Source organism: Coregonus clupeaformis, chromosome 24 (assembly GCF_020615455.1).
Source record: "Coregonus clupeaformis isolate EN_2021a chromosome 24, ASM2061545v1, whole genome shotgun sequence".
Taxonomy (NCBI): Eukaryota; Metazoa; Chordata; class Actinopteri; order Salmoniformes; family Salmonidae; genus Coregonus; species Coregonus clupeaformis.
Genome location: NC_059215.1, coordinates 2,841,784 through 2,862,197, shown reverse-complemented (window position 1 = coordinate 2,862,197; position 20,414 = coordinate 2,841,784). Strand labels below are relative to the sequence as shown.

Below are 20,414 nucleotides of genomic sequence, written 5' to 3'. Positions count from 1 at the left end.
TCAGCATTCATACTCTGAGACGCTTTGTGGATACGGGCCCTGGACAAGGCTTAATCTGTGTCTCTGAAACCAGCCTATAAAATCCAGCAAGTTTCAATAGCTTTTCTACTTGGAAAATATACAAATAAATTAGCAAGATAGTTTATAGATGGGACAGATCATGATTTTATACTTATGATATTTAAAAAATTGATTAAAAACACAGGAAAGTTTGTGAAAGTTATAAATAAAAGATATAAATATGTACATTGAGATGGCAGTGGAGAGAGTCTGATGTCATAGACTCACAGAGCAATGTGTAGAATATTACTCATTAATGCCCTTATGACATCACACAAGTAACATGACATAACTACTTGTTAATAATGATGTAATAATGACTGCTGTCCTAACCTAGTAGGTAATAAAAAAAAAACGTTTCAGTAACTGGCTGCATGATTTTGATTCCCACCTAGATCTTCCCAAGGCGTCAAGATGGGTCACTCAACTGAGACTGCTCTCCTCTGTCACGAAGGCTCTCCACACTTCCAAAGCTGACTCGCTCTCCTCTATCCGCTGCCTTTGACACACGTGAACCATCTGATCCTCCTCTCAACCCTCTCAGGGCTGGGCGTCTCGGGCTCTGCACACTCCTTGATTGCATCCTACCTGGCAGGCCACTCCTACCAGGTGGCGACACGCATCTCTGCGTGCCTGGCAGATATCTCATGGATGTCGGTCCACCACCTCAAGCTCAACCTCGACAAGACGGAGCTGCTCTTTCTCCCAGTGAAGGCCTGCCCGCTCCAAGACCTCGCCATCATGGTTGACAACTCCACAGTGTCCCACTCCCAGAGTGCATAAACCTTGGCGTGACCCTGGACAACATCCTGTCGTTCTCTGAAAACATAAAAGCAGTGACTTGCTGCTGCAGGTTCATGCTCTACAACAGGGGTATTCAACTTTTACCCTTCAAGGTTTTCTGTTCTACCTGATAATTAATTGCATCCACCTGGTGTCCCAGGTCTAAATCAGTCCCTGATTAGAGGGGAACAATAAAGAAATGCAGTGGAACTGTCTTTGTGGTCCAGAGTTGAGTTTGAGGGCTCTACAACATCCATAGAGTACGACCCTACCTCACACAGGAAGCGATTCAGGTCCTAATCCAGGCACTTGTCATCTCCTGTCTGGACTACTGCAACTCGCTGTTGGCTGGGCTCCCCGCTTGTGCCATCAAACCCCTGCAATTTATCCAGAAGGTTGCAGTCCTCCTGGTGTTCAACCTTCCCAAATTCTCCTATGTCACCCACTCCTGCGCACACTCCACTGGCTTCCAATCGAAGCTCGCATCTCTACAAGACCATGGCACTTGCCTATTGAGCAGCAAGAGGAACTGCCCCTCCCTACCTTCCGGCTATGCTCAAACCAGTGGAGAATGGTGGGAGGAGCTATAGGAGGACGGGCTCATTATAATGGCTTGGATTGAATAACTGGAAAGGTATCAAACACATAAAACATATGGAAACCACATGTTTGACTCTGTTCCATTTATTCCATTCCAAAAACATCTGAAACCCTAACTCTTCAAGGAATATCTTAAATAATCCCACAGTATGAACTAACACTCACACTTGAATTGTTTCCCCCCTAGCACTGATTTTGCTGATAAGTAATTTATTGAAGAAACATTTATTTACTATGACTGAGATCCACAGATCCACAGATGACGCAATCTCAATCGCACTCCACACTGCCCTTTCCCACCTGGACAAAAGGAACACCTATGTGAGAATGCTGTTCGTTGATTACAGCTCAGCGTTCAACACCACAGTGCCCACAAAGCTCATCACTAAGCTAAGGACCCTGGGACTAAACACCTCCCTCTGCAACTGGATCCTGGACTTCCTGACGGGCCGCCCCCAGGTGGTAAGGGTAGGCAACAACACATCTGCCACACTGGTCCTCAACACCGGGGCCCCTCAGGGATGCGTGCTTAGTCCCCTCCTGTACTCCTTGTTCACCCACGACTGCGTGGTCCAGCATGACTCCAGCACCATCATTAAGTTTGCTGACGGCACAACAGTGGTAGGCCTGATCACCGACAACGATGAGACAGCCTATAGGGTGAAGGTCAGAGACCTGGCAGTGTGGTGCCAGGACAACAACCTCTCCCTCAATGTCAGCAAGACAAAGGAGATGATCGTGGACTACAGGAAAAGGAGGGCCGAACAGGCCCCCATTAACATCGGGGGTTTCTTCGGATGGGGCCACAGTGTCTCCGGACCGCTCCTGTCTCAGCCTCCAGTATTTATGCTGCAGTAGTTTATGTGTCGGGGGGCTGGGGTTAGTTGGTTATACCTGGAGTACTTCTCCTGTCTTATCCAGTGTCCTGTGTGAATTTAAGTATGCTCTCTCTAATTCTCTCGTTCTCTCTTTCTCTCTGAGAACCTGAGCCCTAGGACCATACGTCAGGACTACCGGGCATGATGACACCTTGCTGTCCCCAGTCCGCCTGGCCTTGCTGCTATTCCAGTTTCAACTGTTCTGCCTGCGGTTACGAAACCCCTACCTGTCCCAGACCTGCTGTTTTCAACTCTTAATGATCGGCTATGAAAAGCCAACTGAGAGACCTGAGCACCTAGGACCATACGTCGGGACTACCGGCCGTGGTGACTCCTTGCTGTCCCCAGTCCGCCTGGCCTTGCTGCTATTCCAGTTTCAACTGTTCTGCCTGCGGTTATGGAACCCCTACCTGTCCCAGACCTGCTGTTTTCAACTCTTAATGATCGGCTATGAAAAGCCAACTGAGATTTATTCCTGATTATTATTTGACCATGCTTGTCACTTATGAACATTTTTGAACATCTTGGCATGGTTCTGTTATAATCTTCACCCGGCACAGCCAGAAGAGGACTGGCCACCCCTCATAGCCTGGTTCCTCTCTAGGTTTCTTCCTAGGTTTTCGCCTTTCTAGGGAGTTTTTCCTAGCCACCGTGCTTCTACACCTGCATTACTAGCTGTTTGGGGTTTTAGGCTGGGTTTCTGTACAGCACTTCGAGATATTAGCTGATGTAAGAAGGGCTATATAAAATAAAATTGATTGAAAATTGATCGACGGGGCTGTAGTGGAGCGGGTCGAGAGTTTCAAGTTCCTTGGTGTCCACATCACCAACAAACTATCATGGTCCAAACACAACAAGACAGTTGTGAAGAGGGCACGACAATACCTTTTCCCTCTTAGGAGACTGAAAAGATTTGGCATGGGTCCCCAGATCCTCAAAAAGTTATACAGCTGCACCATCGAGAGCATCCTGACCGGTTGCATCACCGCCTGGTATGGCGGTGATGTGCATATGGCCCAATACATCACAGGGGCCAAGCTTCCTGCCATCCAGGACCTATATACTAGGCGGTGTCAGAGGAAGGCCCCAAAAATTGTCAAAGACTCCAGTCACCCAAGTCATAGACTGTTCTCGCTGCTACCGCACGGCAAGCTGTACCAGAGTGCCAAGTCTAGGGCCAAAAGGCTCCTTAACAGCTTCTACCCCCAAGCTATAAGACTGCTGAACAATTTACATTGTCCCCCCCCCTTTTTGTTTTTACACTGCTGCTACTCACTGTTTATTGTCTTTGCGTAGTCACTTTACCCCTACCTACATGTACAAATTACCTCAACTAACCTGTACACCCGCATATTGACTTGGTACCGGTACCCCCGTATATAGCCCGGTTATTGTTATGTCATTGTTTTGTGTTACTTTTTATTTAATTTTTTACTTTAGTTTATTTAGTAAATATTTTCTTAACTCTATTTCTTGAACTGCATTGTTGGTTAAGGGCTTGTAAGTAAGCATTTCACGGTAAGGTCTACCTACATCTGTTGTATTCGGCGCATGTGACACATTTTTTAAAATTCTATTTTATTAGGGATATGTGGTTGTCCCATCTATCTATCTTAAGATGAATGTATAGGAGCATCTGCTAAATGACAAAAATGTCAAATGTAAATGTAAATACAATTAAGTGGCATTTGAATGACATCTAGTGTCAAATTGTTGAAGCTGCATACACTTTACTTATATTAATCAATAACAAAATGTTGCGGTCTAGGCTAAATAACTAGGTAGTCTAATATTTAACAAGCAACCAGATGAGTTGAAGTCAGAGGTGAACTTTTGATAAATGATTAATCATCAACATTATTTGTGTTATTTGTCGACCTTCTCAAAATGGATGGATGTGATGCCCATAATGACATGTCCATCATGACTAGTTACACCTCATTACATCCGGTGGATGAGGTCAATCTTTCCCCAAAGATCCGCCATTTCAGCCTCTGAGTTTTATGTTGCAAATGACTTCAGAGATTTATTTTAAAACGCCTTGACAAATAAATTATAGATTTCTGGTTGCCACAATAAATTCTTAATTAAGGGGTGAACCGTATTGTTTCGTGAGAGTCGGTGAAATGTACATAGATATAACGGTTTTAAGCGGTATCGATGACATGTTTTTTCCCGGAGCGTATTCCAGTGAACCAAAGTTTTTGTATGAGTTGAATCCTGGTTGCGAATAGGGAGAGGCAAGGGGAAGGCCTCGGAGTGGATTTGGAGCCATGGCCGGGAATTTTGATGCCGTGGACCGTGCTAGCTGGTACTGGGGAAGGTTGAGCCGACAGGAGGCGGTTTCTCTCTTGCAGGTTCAGAGACATGGCGTGTTCCTGGTCAGGGACTCGATTACCAGTCCTGGGGACTACGTGCTATCCGTCTCAGAGAACTCAAAAGTCTCACATTATATAATTAACAGCATCAGCAACAACCGGCAATCTGGATCAGGTAAGATAGCGAGCTAGCAAGCTAACTAACGTTACACCAGACAGACATAGCTAGTTAACTAGCTAGGCTAAACCAAAGAGAGTAGCTATATGTTTAAGAACTCTGGCAAAACTATGAACACCTAGCTAGTTAACGTTAGTTAGATTGCTACTGATGTTAGCTAATGACTGAAGATAATGTATTATTATGTTCCAACGGAAGCAACCCTAACGTTAGCTGTGGCGGTCATGTAGTTAGCTTGTGCCAGTGTGCTTAGTTAGCTAACGTTACATACATAAGACTGGTGGTGTTTATTTTTCATTTTTACTGTGTAATAGTGGGTTTTCAAAGGTCTGTGTATAGTTTTGTCAGCAGGAGGTTTTAGGTACTTTCTGTCTTTAGTCAGAACATGGTAGACCGGGAGTGAAAGGGGTGGGTTGGGCTGATCCTGTGAATGAATGGACATGCTGTCACAATTGGAGGATGACTATTCTGAATGGTGTGTGTGGAATGCCTGTGTTCCTGCCCTGTTTTTTTACACACACACACACACACAGTTCTTATTTGTTACTTATGTTACGGTTAGGGAAAGGGTTGGGGTTAGCTAAGTGCAAAAACTCGCCCAGATGCGACTCGAATATGCAACTTTGACATTAGCGGCATCCCTTCTCGACATGACCCTGATCTGTCTGATAACCAGTGCTTAATTTGTAAATCGGGAGGTGCTGGAACAAAAAGTGAGCGCTAGAGTGTGGTGACCTGGTGAGTTCTGAGGTACCGGAAAGCATGAGAAAAAAATCACCTTATATAATAAAGCATTGCATGCATATTATCACATTTGCATAGTGGCAAAGAGCAGTAGAGTAGAGACACTTACAGAAGTTGCACACATGGGGAACATTTTTAGTAGCCTAGGGTTCGGGAAAATGTTGGCCCTTTTAAAAACGTATTTCATGCAATTCTACGTCATTTTACATGACTGGAGACTTTGGCAGAATCTTTTTTAATACCGCACAATTGATCGAAATGGCAGGCTACTTTGACACTAACAAACTGAGAATCTGAGATAAATAAAAACGACCTTGTTTTGAATATGAGGAAATTATAGTCCTAAAAATGCTTTCCAGTTTCACTTACTCACCCAATGATGCGCAACTCACTCGCTGGTGATTGTCGATGCGCTCGTTCCAAAAGCCTATCTCCCTCTCGCTCTCTTTTGTGAACAATATTTGGAAGTTGATTAAATATTTTGGTAGCCTACAGCATAGTCTTCTCATTTCAGAAGGAGTCGTTGCTTTCCAACCTCGATTGTATTTTAAATGTTTTGTCTGCATGCTGTTTTTTCACTGACAGATTTGCTGCGCTTTCCCGACTGTAGGCTATTCGTTGTTATTGGGCTACAATCCACAGCTATGATATTTTTAAAAGAAGCTATTGATCCTCTGTGGCTAAATTATAGGCCTTCTCATGGTGTAGTAGGCTATTCTGAATTATTTCATTTATTTCTGAACAGACAGCAGTAATTCTATAACTTCGGCAAATGTATTTCAATTTATCAGGGGTGCTGCAGTTCCTCCAGAACTCTTCACGCAGCTATGATTCTATAAGGAAATAAATTATGAAGTGCAACGCTGGAGAGATGAGAGTTGCAGGCTCATGTCTATCAGGGCAGAGAGGGAGAGAGATCATAGAAAGTGAATCTCATTCTAGTTATGTGAGAGATACTGGCGCGCTTCTCAACAACAGCCACGCATTGGTCTTAAACATAGGTTACAATGTTGCGCAAACCATAAACCCGGGCCGGCCCAACCCAAATCAATAATATTAGGCCCGGGCTGAATATCTACTTTTTCACATTTTTTTTTTTTTTTGTGGGGGCAGGAGAATTAAGAAGAGGCAACTCGAATGAACTTTGAAGGCTTTTATTTGAATTTTTACATTGCAAAAAGTGAAAATTAGTGTTCATGCCACGAGAGGTACTGGATCCGCCCAAATAGGTTCCGGAACAAAACAGTTCAAAATGGAGAGGTGCCAGATCCTGTTCCGGCAGGATTGGGCTCAAATGACGCACTGCTGATAACTCGCAAACACTGATGGGATAAGGCTTGGGCGGTATCCAGATTGTCATACCTTCATACCCAACACAAGTTGCGATATTTTCAAACCCCACTGAGCCTTTGTAATCCGAAGGTTAGCAATGCTAATAAGTACATGCAAAATCCCATAGAGAATGCTAACTAAATGCTAACGAGCGCATTGAGAACATTTTATACAGTCTCTGACCTAAAGTATTTGCAGGACAGACATCCCAGCTCATAAAGTTATACAAATAATAAAAACATTCTACTCACAGTTTGCTGCATGCACAAAACCAATATTAGACAGCAAGGCTGTTGATCCAGGAGGGAATTCTCTGCTGTTACCAAGCAAAGCTTGATTTTGGAAGAAGCTAACCACTTAGCTATGCTGAACAAAAATATAAACGCAACATACAACAATTTCAATGATTTTACTGAGTTAGTTCATATATGTAAATCAGTCAATTAAAATATATTCATTATGCCCTAATCTATGGATTTCACATGACTGGGTAGGGGCGCAGCCATTGGGGAGCCAGGCCCAGCCAATCAGAATGAGTTTTTCCCTACAAAAGGGCTTTATTACAGACAGAAATACTCCTCAGTTTCATCAGCTGTACAGGTGGCTGGTCTCAGACGATCCCGCAGGTGAAGAAGCCTGAAATGGAGGTCCTGGGCTGGCGTGGTTACATGTAGTCTGTGGTTGTGAGGCCGGTTGGACGTACTGCCAAATTCTCTAAAACGACGTTGGAGGCGGCTTATGGTAGATAAATTAACATTCAATTATCTGGCAACAGCTCAGGTGGAGATTCCTGCAGTCAACATGCCAATTGCACGCACCCTCAACTTGAGACATCAGTGGCATTGTGTTGTGTGACAAAACTGCACATTTTAGTGGCCTTTTATTGTCCCCAGCACAAGGTGCACCTGTGTAATGGTCATGCTGTATAATCAGCTTCTTGATATGCCACACCTGTCAGGTGGATGGATTATTTTGGCAAAGGAGAAATGCTCACTAACAGGGAAGTAAACAAATTTGTGGTAAACACTTTTTGTGCGTATGGAACGTTTGTCTGAATTAATCCTACCAAAAACGACCAATCCATAGCTAATTTGACGTTTTATTCCTGAGCAAGTCTTAACTACTTGATTCTACATCTAACTAAGGAGTTTAGTGGTTGTAGGACCAGTATTTATGAATTTCGAAATGTGCATGAAAATTAGCTAGAAGCTAGCTAGTTAGCTACCTATTGTGCTTGCTAGCTGAATCAGTCTCATCAATCCATATGAAACAAAAGTGATGCTAACAACGCCAGTTCACACACTCAATGCTGAATACTCCCTCTAGCTACAGTGCCTTCAGAAAGTATTCATACCCTTTGACTTATTCCACATTTTGTTGTGTTACAGCCTGAATTCAAAATGGATTAAATATGTTTTTCTCACCCATCACACAATACCCCATAATGACAGTGGAAACATGTTTTTAGACATTTTTGCAAATTTATTTACAATGAAATACAGAAATATCTCATTTACATACAGTACCAGTCAAATGTTTGGAAGAAGGGTTTTTCTTTATTTGTACTATTTTCTACACTGTAGAATAATAGTGACGGCATCAAAACTATGCAATAACACATGGAATCATGTAGTAACATAAAAAGTGTTTAACAAATCAAAATATATTTGAGATTCTTCAAATAGCCACCCTTTGCCTTGATGACAGCTTTGCACACTCTTGGCATTCTCTCAACCAGCTTCACCTGCAATGCTTTTCCAACAGTCTTGAAGGAGTTCCCACATACAGTTGAAGTCGGAAGTTTACATACACCTTAGCCAAATACATTTAAACTCAGTTTTCCACAATTCCTGACATTTAATCCTAGTCTTAGGTCAGTTAGGATCACCACTTTATTTTAAGAATGTGAAATGTCAGAATAATAGTAGAGAGAATTATTTATTTCAGCTTTTATTTCTTTCATCACATTCCCAGTGGGTCAGAAGTTTACATACACTCAATTAGTATTTGGTAGCATTGCCTTTAAATTGATTAACTTGGGTCAAACGTTTCGGGTAGCCTTCCACAAGCTTCCCACAATATATTGGGTACATTTTGTCCAATTCCTCCTGACAGAGCTGGTGTAACTGAGTCAGGTTTGTAGGCCTCCTTGCTCGCACACGCTTTTTCAGTTCTGCCCACAAATGTTCTATAGGATTGAGGTCAGGGCTTTGTGATGGCCACTCCAATACCTTGACTTTGTTGTCCTTAAGCCATTTTTCCACAACTTTGGAAGTATGCTTGGAGTCATTGTCCATTTGGAAGACCCATTTTGACCAAGCTTTAACTTCCTGACTGACGTCTTGAGATGTTGCTTCAATATAGCCACATAATATTCCTTCCTCTTGATGCCATCTATTTTGTTAAGTGCACCAGTCCCTCCTGCAGCAAAGCACCCCCACAGCATGATGCTGCCACCACCGTTCTTCACGGTTGGGATGGTGTTCTTCGGTTTGCAAGTTACCCCCTTTTTCCTCCAAACATAACGATGATCATTATGGCCAAACAGTTATATTTTTGTTTCATCAGACCACAGGACATTTCTCCAAAAAGTACAATCTTTGTCCCCTTCTGCAGTTGCAAACCGTTTTACTGTGGATATAGATACTTTTGTACCTGTTCCTCCAGCATCTTCACAAGGTCCTTTGCTGTTGTTCTGGGATTGATTTGCACTTTTCGCACCAAAGTACGTTCATCTCTAGGAGACAGAAAGCATCTCCTTCCTGAGCGGTATGACGGCTGCGTGATCCCATGGTGTTTATACTTGCGTACTATTGTTTGTACAGATGAACGTGGTACCTTCAGGCGTTCTTGAAATACATCCACAGGTACACCTCCAATTGACTCAAATGATGTCAATTAGCCTGTCAGAAGGTTCTAAAGCCATGACATCATTTTCTGGAATTTTCCAAGCTGTTTAAAGGCACAGTCAACTTAGTGTATGTAAACTTCTGACCCACTGGAATTGTGATACAGTGAATTATAAGTTAAATAATCTGTCTGTAAACAATTGTTGCAAACATTACTTGTGTCATGCACAAAGTAGATGTCCTAACCGACTTGCCAAAACTATAGTTTGTTAACAAGAAATTTGGGGAGTGGTTGAAAAACGAGTTTTAATGACTCTAACCTAAATGTATGTAAACTTCCGACTTCAACTGTATATGTTAATATAGGAGACGGTGCCAGACACATGCAGGAACCAACCTTATGAACCTTGCAAATATAACTTGTCTGTGTAAGCAGTATGTAAGAGAACTAACGGGACTGCCCCGGCAGAGCTCACTTCAGACCGGTACTTTATGCATCTAAGTTTGACTGTGACCTCTCCAGCTTGCTGTTAATAAACAATGATTCATCTAAAATTGACTTCAGGTGTACCTGGTGGAAATTTCCACGACAAGCGAATGAAAGAAGGTGAGCGAGTGATGTTATTGGACCTTCCTTTTCATAACAGCCTTGACTTGTAGCCCAGCATGTTTTCTTTCCATGCCTGCTGCCAGAGCATATATTGACTGGGCTAGTATTGATCCCTGAGGCACCCCTCTGTCTTGACTGGTTCTGAAGAGGATTCACACACAGCCCAGCTAGCACATTTGGTTCCTTGGAAGTTCTGGGAACGTAACTTTTTGGTTTCCGATTGGTTTTGAGAACAAAGACCTACGTTTCCTGACCGGTAAAACTGAACGTTTTTTTAAACGTTCTGAGAAAGGAAGTGAAAATTTCACCTGTTCTGGGAACATTCATTTTTAGGTGTCACGCCCTGACTCTGGGGACTCTTGTATGTTGAGCCAGGGTGTTAGTTTCTTTGTGTAGTGTCTATGTTTCGTTTTCTATGTTCTGTTCTAGGTTATGTGTTTCTATGTTGGCCGGGGTGGTTCTCAATTAGAGGCAACGAGAATCAGCTGTTGCTTGTTGTCTCTGATTGGGAACCATACTTAGGGAGCCTTTTGTGCACTTGTGATTCGTGGGATCTTGTTCCGTGTAGGTTTGGTTATTGACCGAGGACTTCACGTATCGTTTGTTGTTTTTGTTGTATTTGAAAAGTACCTATTAAAGTATGTACTCGTATCACGCTGCGCCTTGGTCCACTTTTCATGACGAGCGTGACAGAAGATCCCACCAAAACAGGACCAAGCAGCGTGTCCAGGAGCAGACAGAAATTTGTGGAGTGGTTGAAATACGAGTTTTAATGACTCCAACCTAAGTGTATGTAAACTTCCGACTTCAACTGTATGCTGAGCACTCGTTGACTGCTTTTCCTTCACTCTGCCGTCTGACTCATCCCAAACCAGCTCAATTGGGTTGAGGTCGGGGGATTGTGGAAGCCAGGTCATCTGATGCAGCACTCCATCACTCTCCTTCTTGGTAAAATAGCCCTTACACAGCAAATGATAGTCCCACTAAGCCCAAACCAGATGGGATGGCGTATCGCTGCAGAATGCTGTGGTAGCCATGATGGTTAAGTGTGCCTTGAATTCTAAATAAATCACAGACAGTGTCGCCAGCAAAGCACCCCCACACCATAACACCACCTCCTCCATGCTTTACGGTGGGAACTACACATGCGGAGATCATCCGTTCACCCACACCGCGTCTCACAAAGACACGGCGGTTGGAACTAAAAATCTCCAATTTGGACTCCAGCTCATTGCTCGTGTTTCTTGGCCCAAGCAGGTCTCTTATTATTATTGGTGTCCTTTAGTAATGGTTTCTTTGCAGCAATCCAACCATGAAGGCCAGATTCACACAGTCCCTTCTGAACAGTTTATGTTGAGACGTGTCTGTGACTTGAACTCTGTGAAGCATTTATTTGGGCTGCAATTTCTGAGGCTGGTAACTCTAATGAACTTATCCTCTGCAGAAGAGGTAACTCTGGGTCTTCCATTCCTGTGGCGGTCCTCATGAGAGCACGTTTCATCATAGCGCTTGATGTTTTTTGCGACTGTACTTGAAAACGTTCAAAGTTCTTGAAATGTCCCTATTGACTGACCTTCATGTCTTAAAGTAATGATGGACTGTTGTTTCTCTTTGCTTATTTGAGCTGTTCTTGCCATCATATGGACTTTTACCAAATAGGGTTATCTTCTGTACACCCCCCCTACCTTATCACAACACAACTGATTGGCTCAAACACATTCCACAAATTAACTTTTAAGAAGGCACACCTGTTAATTGAAATGCATTCCAGGTGACTACCTCATGAAGCTGGTTGAGAGAATGCAGAGAGTGTGCAAAGCTCTCATCAAGTCAAAGGGTGGCTATTTGAAGAAGCTCAAATATACAGTGGGGGAAAAAAGTATTTAGTCAGCCAACAATTGTGCAAGTTCTCCCACTTAAAAAGATGAGAGAGGCCTGTAATTTATCATAGGTACACGTCAACTATGACAGACAAATTGAGGGCAAAAAATCCAGAAAATCACATTGTAGGATTTTTAATGAATTTATTTGCAAATTATGGTGGAAAATAAGTATTTGGTAACCTACAAACAAGCAAGATTTCTGGCTCTCACAGACCTGTAACTTCTTCTTTAAGAGGCTCCCCTGTCCTCCACTCGTTACCTGTATTAATGGCACCTGTTTGAACTTGTTATCAGTGTAAAAGACACCTGTCCACAACCTCAAACAGTCACACTCCAAACTCCACTATGGCCAAGACCAAAGAGCTGTCAAAGGAACCAGAAGCACAATTGTAGACCTGCACCAGGCTGGGAAGACTGAATCTGCAATAGATAAGCAGCTTGGTTTGAAGAAATCAACTGTGGGAGCAATTATTATGAAATGGAAGACATACAAGACCACTGATAATCTCCCTCGATCTGGGGCTCCACGCAAGATCTCACCCCGTGGGGTCAAAATGATCACAAGAACGGTGAGCAAAAATCCCAGAACCACACGGGGGGACCTAGTGAATGACCTGCAGAGAGCTGGGACCAAAGTAACAAAGCCTACCATCAGTAACACACTACGCCGCCAGGGACTCAAATCCTGCAGTGCCAGACGTGTCCCCCTGCTTAAGCCAGTACATGTCCAGGCCCGTCTGAAGTTTGCTAGAGTGCATTTGGATGATCCAGAAGAGGATTGGGAGAATGTCATATGGTCAGATGAAACCAAAATATAACTTTTTGGTAAAAACTCAACTTGTCGTGTTTGGAGGACAAAGAATGCTGAGTTGCATCCAAAGAACAGCATACCTACTGTGAAGCATGGGGTTGGAAACATCATGCTTTGGGACTGTTTTTCTGCAAAGGGACCAGGACGACTGATCCGTGTAAAGGAAAGAATGAATGGGGCCATGTATCGTGAGATTTTGAGTGAAAACCTCCTTCCATCAGCAAGGGCATTGAAGATGAAACGTGGCTGGGTCTTTCAGCATGACAATGATCCCAAACACACCGCCTGGGCAACGAAGGAGTGGCTTCGTAAGAAGCATTTCAAGGTCCTGGAGAAGCTTAGCCAGTCTCCAGATCTCAACCCCATAGAAAATCTTTGGAGGGAGTTGAAAGTCTGTGTTGCCCAGCGACAGCCCCAAAACATCACTGCTCTAGAGGAGATCTGCATGGAGGAATGGGCCAAAATACCAGCAACAGTGTGTGAAAACCTTGTGAAGACTTACAGAAAACGTTTGACCTGTGTCATTGCCAACAAAGGGTATATAACAAAGTATTGAGAAACTTTGGTTATTGACCAAATACTTATTTTCCACCATAATTTGCAAATAAATTCTACAATGTGATTTTCTGGATATTTTTTTCTCATTTTGTCTGTCATAGTTGACGTGTACCTATGATGAAAATTACAGGCCTCTCATCTTTTTAAGTGGGAGAACTTGCACAATTGGTGGCTGACTAAATACTTTTTTCCCCCACTGTATAATATATTTTGATTCGTTTAACACTTTTTTGGTTACTACATGATTCCATATGTGTTATTTCATAGTTTTTATGTCTTCACTATTATTATACAATGTAAATTTTTTTTTACAAATAAAGACAAACCCTTGAATGAGTAGGTTGTGTACAAACTTTTGACTGGTTGTGTAAGATTCACACCCCTGAGTTAATACACGTTAGAACCACCTTTGGCGGCGATTATAGCTGTGAGTCTTTCTGGGTAAGTCTAAGAGCTTTGCACACCTGGATTATACAATATTTGCCCATTTTTATTCTTTTCAAAATGATTTAAGGTCAGTCAATTTGGTTGTTGATCATTGCTAGACAACCATTTTCAATTCTTTCCATAGATTTTCAAGCAGATTTAAGTCAAAACTGTAACTCGGCCACTCGGGAACGTTCATTGTCTTCTTGGGAAGCAACTCAAGTGTAGATTTGGCCTTGTGTTTTAGGTTATTCTCCTGCTGAAAGGTGAATTAATCTCAGTGTCTGGTGGAAATCAGATTGAACCAGGTTTTTCTCAAGGATTTTGCCGGTGCTTAGCTCCATTCCTTTTCTTTTTTATCCTGAAAAACTCCTCAGTCCTTAATGATTACAAGCATGGTTTGTGCTGTGGTGGAGACCTCTGTGGGCTATACTCGGCCTTGTCTCAGGATTGTAAGTTGGTGGTTGGGGATATCCCTCTAGTGGTGCGGGGGCTGTGCTTTGGCGGAGTGGGTGGGGTTATATCCTTCCTGTTTGGCCCTGTCCGGGGGTTTCTTCGGATGGGGCCACAGTGTCTCGGACCGCTCCTGTCTCAGCCTCCCGAGTATTTATGCTGCAGTAGTTTATGTGTCGGGGGCTGGGGTTAGTTGGTTATACCTGGAGTACTTCTCCTGTCTTATCCAGTGTCCTGTGTGAATTTAAGTATGCTCTCTCTAATTCTCTCGTTCTCTCTTTCTCTCTGAGAACCTGAGCCCTAGGACCATGCGTCAGGACTACCGGGCATGATGACACCTTGCTGTCCCCAGTCCGCCTGGCCTTGCTGCTATTCCAGTTTCAACTGTTCTGCCTGCGGCTCACGAAACCCCTACCTGTCCCAGACCTGCTGTTTTCAACTCTTTAATGATCGGCTATGAAAAGCCAACTGAGAGACCTGAGCCCTAGGACCATACGTCGGGACTACCGGCCGTGGTGACTCCTGCTGTCCCCAGTCCGCCTGGCCTTGCTGCTATTCCAGTTTCAACTGTTCTGCCTGCGGTTATGGAACCCCTACCTGTCCCAGACCTGCTGTTTTCAACTCTTAATGATCGGCTATGAAAAGCCAACTGAGATTTATTCCTGATTATTATTTGACCATGCTTGTCACTTATGAACATTTTTTGAACATCTTGGCATGGTTCTGTTATAATCTCCACCGGCACAGCCAGAAGAGGACTGGCCACCCCTCATAGCCTGGTTCCTCTCTAGGTTTCTTCCTAGGTTTTGGCCTTTCTAGGGAGTTTTTCCTAGCCACCGTGCTTCTACACCTGCATTACTAGCTGTTTGGGGTTTTAGGCTGGGTTTCTGTACAGCACTTCGAGATATTAGCTGATGTAAGAAGGGCTATATAAAATAAAATTGATTGATTGATTGATACCCATAACATGATGCAGCCACCACTATGCTTGAAAATATGGAGAGTGGTACTCAGTAATGTGTTGTACTGGTTTTGCCCTAAACATAACACTTTGTACTTAGGACAAAAAGTGAATTGGACAAAAAGTGAATTGCTTTGCCACATTTATTGCAGTGTTACTTTAGTGCCTTGCTGCAAACAGGATGCATGTTCTGGGATATTTTTGTTCTGTACAGGCTTCCTTTTCACTTTGTCAATTAGGATTAGTATTGTGGAGTAATTCCACTTTGACATTATGGGGTATTGTGTGTAGGCCAGTGACAAATCTAAATGTAATCCATTTTAAATTCAGGCTGTAACACAACAAAATGTGGAAAAAGTAAAGAGTTGTGAATACTTTCTGTAGGCACTGTAGCTATCCAGTGTAGTGAAATTCTAGCTAATAGCACAATTCATATTTTCATAATAATGCAGTTTCTGTTCTGCCGTGGTTAGTGCACTGCTCAAGCTGCAATATTATGGCGTTGGCCAAATGTTAAAGTAGCGAGGCACAGTACCAGCTGTCAGATAGATACATGTGACTTCTGAGAACAGTCCCATAACTTTAGTGCCATACTATAGATCTCCATTTTTATGGAACAGTCTGCCTACCCATGTGAGAGACGCAGACTCGGTCTCAACCTTTAAGTCTTTACTGAAGACTTATCTCTTCAGTAGGTCATATGATTGAGTGTAGTCTGGCCCAGGAGTGTGAAGGTGAACGGAAGGCTGGAGCAACGATCTGCCCTTGCTGTCTCTGCCGGGCCGGTTCCCCTCTCCACTGGGGTTCTCTGCCTCTAACCCTGTTGCAGGGGCTGAGTCACTGGCTTGCTGGTGCTCTTTCATGCCGTCCCCTGGGAGGGTGCGTCACTTGAGTGGGTTGAGTTACTGACGTGATCTTCCTGTCTGGGTTGGCGCCCCCCCTTGGTTTGTGCTGTGGTGGAGACCTCTGTGGGCTATACTCGGCCTTGTCTCAGGATTGTAAGTTGGTGGTTGGGGATATCCCTCTAGTGGTGCGGGGGCTGTGCTTTGGCGGAGTGGGTGAGGGTTATATCCTTCCTGTTTGGCCTCTGTCCGGGTGTTTCTTCGGATGGGGCCACAGTGTCTCCGGACCGCTCCTGTCTCAGCCTCCAGTATTTATGCTGCAGTAGTTTATGTGTCGGGGCTGGGGTTAGTTGGTTATACCTGGAGTACTTCTCCTGTCTTATCCAGTGTCCTGTGTGAATTTAAGTATGCTCTCTCTAATTCTCTCGTTCTCTCTTTCTCTCTGAGAACCTGGAGCCCTAGGACCATACGTCAGGACTACCGGGCATGATGACACCTTGCTGTCCCCAGTCCGCCTGACCTTGCTGCTATTCCAGTTTCAACTGTTCTGCCTGCGGCTACGAAACCCCTACCTGTCCCAGACCTGCTGTTTTCAACTCTTTAATGATCGGCTATGAAAAGCCAACTGAGAGACCTGAGCCCTAGGACCATACGTCGGGACTACCGGCCGTGGTGACTCCTTGCTGTCCCCAGTCCGCCTGGCCTTGCTGCTATTCCAGTTTCAACTGTTCTGCCTCGGTTATAGGAACCCCTACCTGTCCCAGACCTGCTGTTTTCAACTCTTAATGATCGGCTATGAAAAGCCAACTGAGATTTATTCCTGATTATTATTTGACCATGCTTGTCACTTATGAACATTTTTGAACATCTTGGCATGGTTCTGTTATAATCTCCACCCGGCACAGCCAGAAGAGGACTGGCCACCCCTCATAGCCTGGTTCCTCTCTAGGTTTCTTCCTAGGCTTTCGCCTTTCTAGGGAGTTTTTCCTAGCCACCGTGCTTCTACACCTGCATTACTAGCTGTTTGGGGTTTTAGGCTGGGTTTCTGTACAGCACTTCGAGATATTAGCTGATGTAAGAAGGGCTATATAAAATAAAATTGATTGATTGATTGATACATCTTAATCAGCAAGCTGGCAAATTAGCTACCGCAATGGCCATTCAAACAAGCTAGCAGTAAGCTGCTAACTGGAGCAAGTTTGCTCAGCTCGTCAAGCATGGTTTGACGTAGTAGCCAGCCCAGTGTGTCATAGCTACGGAGAGTGGAGTGATTTTCAGAATTAGGAACTACTGTAGGTGGATGAACAAAATCACGATTTTTAGAGATTAGTTCCACGATTTGTAATACAGATGGGTCCTGGCAAATGCGTGTCACGTTAGAATGACGCCACCTGTCGGAAGACAATGGTGTGACCATTAGCTATGCTGTGAAATTGAATTGAAAACTATTGAATGAGTAGGCCTTTATCTTCTTAGACCCAGATACTGTGGGTGTCATTGAAATGTATTATGACGACGACCCCCTTGAACAGATTCGTTTTTCTTAATAAACTTGCAAAGAATTTGTGACAGGGAGCCGTATGCATGCTGTATGTGAACCGTGGGAGGCTTAAATACTAACTATTTCAGCTAACTCCTTGGCTTGAGCCACATTTTTCGTTAGTGCTCCATTATCAGAAAAATGTGTGGCTGTGAGGCTCTTTTAGTAGCCTCAGAGTTCCAGGAGAGTGGTTTTCTCCAGAATAGGCCAGGCAACAGCAGGAGCCTCAGTCACCTCAGCTTGGGACAACTCTATAAGAGCATGAGACCTAAGCCAACATCAGCTTTTACATAAACTATTTCAACAAAATTGCATCAGTGTCAGACCTTCATTTAGTGCAACACTGCCATTGAGGCAGAAGGGAAAATCCACCCATTGGTCCACCATGCGTTGTTTGATCAGCCATGGTAATGGTATGACATAACAAACTGCTCCATCCTCTCCCCCTGCCTCGCCCGCCAGGTCTGCCCCCCCCATGGTTCCGCATCGGGGATCAGGAGTTTGACGCCCTGCCCGCCCTGCTGGAGTTCTACAAGATCCACTACCTGGACACCACCACGCTGATCGAGCCCATCAGCAAGGCCAAGCATGCAGGCTTCGTGAGCTGTGCCGCCGCTGCATCGGGCGGCACCCCGCAGGAGGCAGAGTTTGTTCGCGCCCTCTTCGACTTCCCTGGCAACGACGAGGAGGACCTGCCCTTCCGCAAGGGTGACGTGCTGCGCGTGCTGGAGAAGCCTGAGGAGCAGTGGTGGAACGCGGCCAACCAAGAGGGCCGTCTCGGCATGATACCCGTGCCCTACGTAGAGAAGTACCGGCCCGCCTCGCCCACCTCCTTGGGGGCTCCGGCAGCAGGGAGGCCCGGCGGGGCAGGAGGAGTAGGCGGAGGACCGGCGGCTGTTGGAGGCAGCACTACCGACGGAGCAGCTCCCCAGCTGCCCCCGCCTCTGGGGGAGCCGGGCCAGTATGCCCAGCCCGTGGGCAACACACCCCTGCCCAACCTGCAGAACGGACCTGTCTACGCCCGTGCCATTCAGAAGAGGGTGCCCAATGCCTACGACAAGACGGCCCTCGCCTTGGAGGTATTAGTTTGCCCCCTTTCTTCGCCTTCCTCTGTCCCCCTGTTCTCCACCCCTCTATGGCGCTCTGTCCCTCTTTTCTGTTTTATGTCATGTGCCTTATATCTTTTCTCTGCTCCAAGAGCCAGGGTGCTGCTTCTGCTGTAATTGCGTACTCTTGCCTGTAAGCATACATATGCACACGCAGGCAGGCACACTCGAACATACGTACGCACACATACACATGATGACATGCATAATGGCTTCATGCATAGTGTTTTCCCTAGATTTTCTTTCAAATTCTATCCAATCTATGTCTATATTCTAACCTGTGTGTGTGTTTGTGCAGGTCGGAGACATGGTAAAAGTGACCAAGATCAACGTGAACGGCCAGTGGGAGGGCGAGTGCAAGGGCAAGCATGGCCACTTTCCCTTCACGCATGTCCGGCTTCTGGACCACCAACACCCTGAGGACGAGAGCTGAGAGACAGACACACACAAACACACGCACTTAGTCTCACTCCTCACTTCACAAAATCCCTCCTCTGTGATCGTTTCTCACAGATGATAGAAAGTGCACACAAGCACACAGGATATACGGACTGCAGTGGTCAAGAGTTGCAACTTACCCGCTGTTGTTGCCAATGGCGCTGGGGTTCACTCCCTCCCCTCCTTATTTTGATGAAGTTCTCTCTTTCACATACACACATGGAATAGATTTTACACTTCCACCCCAGTATTGAAGTCCTGATACACTACACACACAGCAGCGTTTATGCCCCCTCTCCCATGTCATCTACAAAATCCTCCTTTACACACATACATGCACACACACAATTCAGACACTTGTGTATATGTGGCTTCTCTCACAGACTCATGGATCACCCTTTTGTAGTAACGGACTGTGAACTTGGGAGTGAGAAGAGTAGCCATCCTGACTCCTAATTTTGTGGAGACAGACGCTCACTGCGACTGAAACCCGACTATTGCTGCACTTCACAGACGGGACGAGTTACCACAGCACACTCCACTACTCACCACAGGGGCTCTAACCCAGCTCCTCTCTGCTACAAACCCCACACTACAAACCCCCAAGTCCTCTTTTTGTACTGAAATGAAAAATATTATGATAGAATTATGACAGGTACAGCAACTGACAAAATAAAGGAAGGACTTGAGTAAATGATGGATACAAAGTATATTGAAAGCAGGTGTGTTCACACAGGTGTGGTTCCTCAGCAATTCCTAAGCAATTAACATCCCATCGTGCTTAGGGTCATGTATAGAAATGCTGGGCAGGCCCAGTTGCCCATTATTTTGGCTAACATGGCTATGCCCCCATAGGATGACAATGCCCCCATCCACAGGGCATGAATAGTCACTTAATGGTTTGATGAGCTTGAAAACTATGTAAACCATATGACATGGCCATCTGTCACCAGATCTCAACCCAATTGTACACTTATGCGAGATTCTGGAGTGGCGCCTGAGACCACCATCACCAAAACACCAAATGATGAAATTTCTTGTGGA

The 20,414-nt window shown here is 44.6% G+C and overlaps 1 protein-coding gene across 1 annotated transcript; it reads left to right on the top strand.

Moving 5' to 3' along the window:
* Nucleotides 1–4,306: 4,306 nt before the first annotated feature.
* On the top strand, nucleotides 4,307–20,108 carry LOC121537337 (adapter molecule crk-like). Its single transcript, XM_045206833.1, has 3 exons — nucleotides 4,307–4,814; nucleotides 18,289–18,905; nucleotides 19,231–20,108. The coding sequence occupies exons 1-3, from the start codon at nucleotides 4,595–4,597 to the stop codon at nucleotides 19,363–19,365; spliced, it is 972 nt and encodes a 323-aa protein (XP_045062768.1). The 5' UTR covers nucleotides 4,307–4,594; the 3' UTR covers nucleotides 19,366–20,108.
* The last annotated feature ends 306 nt before the right edge of the window (nucleotides 20,109–20,414 follow it).